The sequence below is a fragment of the Thermothelomyces heterothallicus genome (genome assembly GCF_042370625.1).
Source record: "Thermothelomyces heterothallicus CBS 202.75 unplaced genomic scaffold P884_scaffold_6, whole genome shotgun sequence".
NCBI classification, from domain to species: Eukaryota; Fungi; Ascomycota; class Sordariomycetes; order Sordariales; family Chaetomiaceae; genus Thermothelomyces; species Thermothelomyces heterothallicus.
This window is the reverse complement of record NW_027192567.1, coordinates 480,459-487,806: the sequence shown is the minus strand read 5'-3', so window position 1 is coordinate 487,806 and position 7,348 is coordinate 480,459. Positions and strand designations below refer to the sequence as shown.

Genomic DNA, 7,348 nt, shown 5'->3' with positions numbered 1-7,348 from the left:
AGGAACACCAAGAGGCCTTTCGCTCGAGCTGGGGTTCGCGGGGCCGCGGGGCCGCCTGGAGAGCTTGCCGTGACTGTAGTACACAGTACCTTCGGAGGGAAGACCAAGAAAAAAACAGGCCGTATTATATCATACAGTTTACGCGGCTAAAATAGCGTTCATGTTGTGTTCCTTATAAATTCGGAGCAAGTAGGTCTGTAGTAGTGCATCGAAGCCGTGTCAACTCGGGATCCGCGCGGCAGGTGGGGTTTAATGGCAGATGGCAGCGATTCGCAACATGGTAAGCCAAACCTGACCACCGGGTCCTATCATATCCCGAATACGGCTTGGATGACGGGCGCTTTTGGTGCGCATGGTCGATTTAACGATGCTGGTCGCTCGTTTCATTTTAGTTTGTATCGATGTAGTTATCGTTTGTTTCCCGGTCGGTGGCCGAAACTGGAAGCTTGGCTGTTCTGTGGTAAGCCGGGTTTCCTGTATCATACATAGTGTATTGTAATGTAACTGTAACCACGAGTGTTTCCCCACAGATGCGTGTAAGTGATCTCCCGTCTACTCCGCACACAGTGCTGTACAATTAAACCCCCAGCCTGCCTGGGCTACGGGTGATCGCCGAATCTATGCAGAGGGCTAGGCTGTGCTCGGGAGGAGATAACACCTGGCCTATCTCCGTGCTGCTGGAAGTTCTGCAAAGAAGGCTGCATCGATGATCGCTGTCCGACCGTTCTCGTGTCCACCCTGAACTGCTCACCAGCTGTCCAATAGCACGTCTGGCTTGCACCTTCCATAACAATGGATATCAAGAATTCGCGATGAGGTACCGAGTGATGCAGGCCTGAAGGTCCGATGAAACGTGGAACGCGATCTGACGGTCTCCGTCAGAACCACTCCCTATCGGGACCCGGGTGCCTGTCATGTTTGCGCCTTGCCACGCCGTCTGCTAGGTCCGTTAATTAACTCCGTTAACCCCTTCCCGCCGAAGACATCACTCAGGATCGCAACCAATTAATCAACGTGAGCCGACTCAAACGCCGGCTGCAGACTATGGAAACCAATTGTGCGACCTCAACGTTGGGAGCGCTTTTTACCCTGCGGAATGTTTGTACTACATGACAAACTGTCGCGGCCCAACGCCTCTGCTCGTTCCCGGTACTTGAATGATCGACTCTGCAGCTCAGATTCTGGAGATGGGAACGTAATTACCACCAACTTCTGTCATCCTCCCCTGTCCCATGCAATCACTCCTCCACGCCCCGAAAGCTGCAAGCACGGCCCGGATTGCACATAACTTATCGGACTTCTCGCTTGCCATACACCTGCGCAGGACTCGTGGAATAGCTAGCTTGTCATTAATAATAGCAAACAGCCGCAGCTCCCGCATTCGTACCCTCACGACAACCCTCACAACAACCCGGACATCCATCATGCCTGGCTCGTATGCGAAGGATCAGCCCCAGGGCTTTTCGAACTACATCAAAAAAGTCGCCGTCGTCGGGGTACGTCGAGATTTTCTAGTTAGCTCCGGTCTCAGCTCGACGTAGATTCATGTTCTAAACTCATGTTTTTTTTTAACTTTTTACCTACAGGCTGGCGGTCAAATCGGTGGCCAAATCGTTGAGCAGCTGCTCAAGAAGGGCAACCATGTCGTGACGGCCATCTCGCGCCCTAACAGTACCAACAAGCTTCCCGAAGGTGTCCAGGTGGCCCGCGTCGACTACGGCGGCGATGACATCTCGGCACTGGTGGAGGCGCTTCGCGGCCAGCAGGCCCTCATCGTCACCATGGCGGTGTCGGCCCCGAGGGACACCATGGGCAAGCTGATCCGAGCGGCCGCCCGGGCTGGCGTTCGGTACATCATGCCCAACTGGTTCGGCCACGACGCCGCCAACGACTCGCTCTGCCGGGACAGCTTCCTGACGCAGATGCGCGACAGCGTCCGCTCCGAGATTGCGAGCCACGGCGTCAGCTTCCCCCTGTTTCTGAACTGCAACTTCTGGTACGAGTTCAGCCTGGGCGGCGGGCCCGACCGCTTCGGCTTCGATTTCCGGAACCGCTCCCTCATCCTCTTCGACGAGGGTGACGTGGCCGTCAACACCAGCACCTGGCCGCAGTGCGGCCGCGCGGTCGCCAACCTCCTCAGCCTCAAGGAGCTCCCCGACGACGAGGACGACAAGGCGCCGACCCTCTCGCAGTTCCGGGAGGAGGGCGGCCTGGTCTACGTCTCGAGCTTCCGGCTCAGCCAGAGGGACATGTTCGAGAGCGTCAAGCGCGTCACGGGCACCACCGACGCCGACTGGGCCATCACCAAGGAGTCTGCGGAGCAGCGCTGGAAGGAGGGCGCGGCCGAGGTCCGGCGCGGCAACTTTGCCGCCTTCACCAAGATGCTCTACAGCCGCATGTTCTTCCCCAACGGCGACGGCGACTACCAGTCCAGGCGGCCCCTGCACAACGACCTGCTTGGCCTCCCCGTCGAGGATCTGGATGCCGCCACGCGCATTGCCGTGCGGATGGGAGAGAACGGCGAGGTGACGCGGTCGCACTGAGGGAGTTTGAGGGAGTGTTAAGTAATAGGCATCAGGCTTATGCCTCATCTTCTCTCTCCCCTTGAAATTCTGAATCTAGGAGAGCTGAGATGCTGTTTGTTTTATTCAAATAATCCATAGCATGTTACGTGCTCCAGATGATGCTCTGTTCTGTGCCTGATGTGTCTTCAGATCTCCTCGCGTAATTTATAATTAGAGCAACTCCCTGTTGCCATCCTCAAGGGAGACAGGAGCGATGGTCGCTGCTCGCCACGTGTTGACAGAGAAAAGATAATTATTGGCGCAAGCTTTGCCTGTCAGTTTCATGCGACTATCCCGGAAAAGTCGACTGAAATAAGTTGTCGCACAGATCTACCTAGGTTCTCGTTTGTTAGGCAGGTATGTACTTAACTAATTAGGTATTGGGCCGACTATGTAATTACGTTGGCCTCCAAAAACTCTTTAATTACTCGAGCAACTGTCCTATAGTATTAGCTTAATCAAGTATTAGGTGATATATCACGTTCTAATATGATTAGAATGGGATGCTGGAACATCATGTTTTTTTTTCCCATATTTTTCGAAATGCTCTCCCCGAGATGAACGATTCTAATGTGAAACTCGGGTGGAAGACCCGAACAACAGAGGAGGCTCTGCAGCCGTAGCTTCGAAAGTTCAACAAAGTGCCTTGTAAACTAGCTGAGAAAGATAACAAAAAAGTACTAATTGTATAATTATACACTACGGAGTAGACAAAGGAAATTGTCAATGCGTTTAGCGAACGTTGCACGTTGCGCTGAATGCTTGTGGAGCATGCGAGAGAAGCTTGTACGCTTCTTACACATTAATTACATCTCCGATCTAATTAAACCCCAACCCCATGCATCCCGTGTATCTAATTATAGATGAACAAGAGTCATGCAGGCCCGTGACCATAGTCTCGGCAAAGTCCTCTGCTACTCTCAACAGGCCGGCTCCCACCCTCGAGAGAGAAGGTGGGGGGGGGGGGTCCTCCCCAGAGCAGGCTCACTTCCTGCTAGCGAGTACGAGATAAAGGGGCCAGTTGACGTTGACGCGCCCAGAGGGGCATTCCTCGTCAAAAACCCCCTGCCAGTGGGCGTACGCCTCCCGGGCCTCGTCGGACTCGGCCACGGGCGGGCGGATGGTGTCGAAGAAGGTGGCGAGCCACTTCTTGTCCGCCTCGAACTCCCACCCGTCCGCCTCCGGGTGCGTGCCCGTCTCGTAGCGGACGACGGCGTCGCGCTCGCCCACGCGCGGGACGCCGCCCGCCTCGCCGCCGGGGGGTGCGAACCGGCGGAACAGGCCGGCCATCGGGATCTCGTCGCGGGGCGCGTTGATGTACACCCGCACCGGGTCGTCGAACCACGCCTCGGGCACCGGCAGCGAGTCCAGCACGCCCCGGCCCGTCATGCGCCGCCGCACCACCTGGGCCAGCCGCGTGCGGCTGAGGTCGGGCTGGGTCCCGTCCGGGGCCGCACCGCCGGCGGCTGCTAGCTCCTTTTCCACGAGCGCGGACACGACGACCTTGTCGAAAGCGTTGGCGAAGGCGTCGGCGAAGCGCTGGGAGCGCCCCGGAAAGGAGGGCATCCAGTAGCTGAAGACGGCGAGGGTGCCCCCGGGGCGGAGGAGCTTGGCGATGGAGGCGGCGAGGCCGTCCGGGTCGATGAAGTGGGCGGCGGTTGCGCAGACGGCGAGGTCGGCATGCTGATTGTTGGAGACTAGGCTGGTGTGGGCCTCCTCGCCCGTCGCCTGCGAGTATTCCAAGACCGGGTTGAGGCCGTGGCGCCGGACGTACTCGCCCAGGAGAGAGCGGGCCTGGTCGAGGTTGGAAGCGCTAGGGTCCGAGATGTGGATGGTCTTGAAAAAGGGCATGAAGTTGGTCGAGGCGACGCCGGAGCCAGCGCCGATGTCGACGAGGCGGTCCCATCCCGACCCCGGGCCGTCGCCGTTCTTCTGCTGGTGGCGACGGTGGTAGTTCAGGATGATCTCGGTAAGAGACTGGGGATAGGGGGGGCGACCCTGCTGGTAGTGGGTCCAGTCGGTGGTGGCGTAGGTTGTCTTTGTCTTTGGGTCGACTGATGCCGCCATCTTCCGTATCCTCTTAACGTTATCCTCTCTTGTTTCGAAAAATGTAAGCAGGGTGCCTTATTTTTGCTGATTATCTTTGAATCTGTCCAAAATACACTTCGAACCTGCCAGCGATATCCTGTAATTAGGTCTGCATTTTGGGAAGGCGATGGTACGTTTTGATTGCCATTTCCTATCGGGATTCACTCGTCGCCCAGACAAATGATTCGTCGCTGGCGCTGAATAACTCGGACCCCGAAGTCCCAGGGGTGTGGTTGTGTGATGCAAGGCTCCCGGGGACCAAAGAAGTCGTCCGTTTGGCTGAAGGAAATAATGGATTTGCGCATTTCCCGTTCGGCTTTGCAGCACCCACGGAGCGACCTTGCTGAGTAAGGTCGGGTGCATACCCGAAGTGGGCGCAGCGTGCGTGAAATGCTGCTGGTTGTGCTTATTCAGGCAATTATTATTTCGAACGAGAGTTTCGGCGCAGGGTTAATTATTTAAATTATACCTAACCAATCTGTATACCTACAAACCTACCTATTTAGCTAACCCAGGAAGGAGGCTCAGGGTCACTCCTTCCTGACCGGCCGATAGCCACAGAAAAATCAATTTCGTGGCTCGGAATAAGGAAAATTGAACGGTCAGGCGGTTTCCGTACCCTGATTTGCAGCTCAACTCTGTAAAATAAATTCAAGCACTTCTCATCCGCCGGGCACAGCCTACATAATTCATTATCTTACCTGTCTCTCCGGTCTAATCCCTATTCCGCACCATAATTACTTACTAGTGACTCCACCCCCTGATTAAGATGGACGGAATTCTTCGTTTGTATCATAAGCACCCGGTCTTGACCCTCACTACTCTCCTGGGCCTCGTGATCTCGGCGATAGCATGGCTGCGCCGCGATCGCCGCCTGGACACGATCCCTGGCCCTAAGGGGAGATACCCTTTTATCGGCGTCGGCTACAAACTCCCGCCCAGGGCACCCGTTCTGTTCCGTCAATGGGCGCAGACGTACGGCGACATTTTCAAGATCCGCGTTGGCTGGTACAACTGGGTGGTCATCAACACGCCCGAAGCCGTGCGCGAGATCCTGGAGAAGCAGTCGTTGGGCACGTCGTCCAAGCCGCCGTCTCCGATGGGACACGACGTGGTCACGGGCGGCAACAGGATGCCGACCATGTCGTACGGCGGGCGGTGGCGGGCGCTCCGGACCATGGTGCGCCAGATGACGACGGTTCCCATGACGGCCTCGTTCATCCCGTGCCAGGAGTTCGAGGCCAAGCAGCTGCTTTTTGACCTGTTGCACGACAACGCGAACCAGCGCAACTTTTACCAGCACATGCGTCGCTTCGCCTTCAGCATCATCATGACCAACACGTTCGGCACTCGCGTCAAGAGCTGGGACCACCCGGACGCGCAAAACGCCGTCCGGAGCCAGGCTATCCTGCGTGCCACCTCGCGCCCGGGCGCCTTCCTCGCCGACGAGTTCCCGCCGCTCGCCCGCCTGCCCCGGTGGCTGCAACCCGGCCGGCGGGCGGCAGAGCGGGCGGCCCGGCAGGTGCTGGACATCAAGATGGCGCTGTGGCGGCGGCTGGCCGCCGAGGTCGAGGCCGGCACGGCGCCGCACTGCTACGCGCGCGACATCTACGCCGGCCGCGAGGGCTGGTACGCGCAGGGGCTGACCGAGGAGCAGCTGGCCTGGGTGTCGACGGGCATCGTCGAGGCCGGCTTCGAGACGACGGCGGCGACGCTCAACAGCCTGGTGATGCACCTGGCCGCCAGCCCGCGCGCGCAGGCGGCCGCGCACGAGGAGCTCATGCGCGTCGTCGGCCCCCACCGGCTACCCGGGCTGGCCGACGTGCGCGACCTGCCCTACGTGCGCGCGTGCGTCAAGGAGATGCTGCGCATGAACCCGATCCTGTCGCCGGGCATCCGCCACTACGCCGACCAGGACGTCGTCTACAAGGGCCGCGTCATACCCAAGGGCACCGTCCTGGTCGCCAACACGGCCTTTCTGCACTTTGACCCGCAGCGGTTCGAGAACCCGTTCGAGTTCGTGCCGGAGCGCTACCTCGGCCACGCCCTCTACAGCTCCGAGTACGCGGCCGTGAGCGACCCGTACAAGCGCGACCACTTCACCTTCAGCACCGGACGGCGGGCCTGCCCCGGCGCCCGCCTGGCCGAGAACTCGCTCGACATCGCGCTGGCAGGCATCCTGTGGGCCTTTGAGATCCGGCCGCCGCTCGACGGCAACGGCGCCGAGATGGAGATGGACCTGAGCGAGAACGCCTACCCGGACGCCGGGTTTACCATCCCCAAGCCCTTTGCTGCTCGCTTCATCCCCCGGGGGGGGGACCGAGTCAAGATCGTAGAGGCCGCCTGGGAGACGGCCATGAGGGAGGGCTACGAGCTGAGGGGTGTCCCGGTGGACGTGGACGGTATGGTTCAGCAGTACTGAAGCGCAATGAGAGAGCATCGGCAGCGGGGCAGAAGAGGGATGGGAGGCGGAGCCGGGTAGAGTATTATTATCTGAAACTCATAGATGATATGCCATATCCGGGACAAAAAAAAAAGATCTACGATTTATGAATATACAACGAGGCTCTTTTTCCTTTTTTTTTCCTTCATGCACCTCTCTGTTTCTCTTCTCTTCTTCTACTTTTTCTTCTTCTTCTTCTTCTTCTTCTTCTCTCACTTTTTCCCTCTTGTTTTGTTGTTTCATGCGTTTGATT

At 58.0% G+C, this 7,348-nt stretch overlaps 3 protein-coding genes across 3 annotated transcripts; 2 read left to right on the top strand and 1 right to left on the bottom strand.

Annotated features, from left to right (window-relative positions):
* Positions 1–1,424: 1,424 nt before the first annotated feature.
* Positions 1,425–2,636, top strand: P884DRAFT_321627 (uncharacterized protein; the record flags this gene model as incomplete). Its single annotated transcript, XM_069445408.1, has 2 exons — positions 1,425–1,514; positions 1,587–2,636. The coding sequence occupies 2 exons, from the start codon at positions 1,425–1,427 to the stop codon at positions 2,541–2,543; spliced, it is 1,047 nt and encodes a 348-aa protein (XP_069299218.1). The 3' UTR covers positions 2,544–2,636.
* A 912-nt stretch (positions 2,637–3,548) lies between these two features.
* On the bottom strand, positions 3,549–4,895 carry P884DRAFT_321619 (uncharacterized protein; the record flags this gene model as incomplete). The annotated part of the gene is made up of 2 exons (XM_069445407.1): positions 4,787–4,895; positions 3,549–4,659 (listed from the first exon to the last, which is right to left on the bottom strand). Exons 1-2 carry the CDS (start codon positions 4,798–4,800, stop codon positions 3,549–3,551), a joined length of 1,125 nt encoding a protein of 374 aa, XP_069299217.1. The 5' UTR covers positions 4,801–4,895.
* A 1,087-nt stretch (positions 4,896–5,982) lies between these two features.
* Positions 5,983–7,074, top strand: P884DRAFT_195779 (cytochrome P450 CYP2 subfamily; the record flags this gene model as incomplete). Its single annotated transcript, XM_069437929.1, has 1 exon — positions 5,983–7,074. One exon carries the CDS (start codon positions 5,983–5,985, stop codon positions 7,072–7,074), a length of 1,092 nt encoding a protein of 363 aa, XP_069299216.1.
* Between the last annotated feature and the right edge of the window lie 274 nt (positions 7,075–7,348).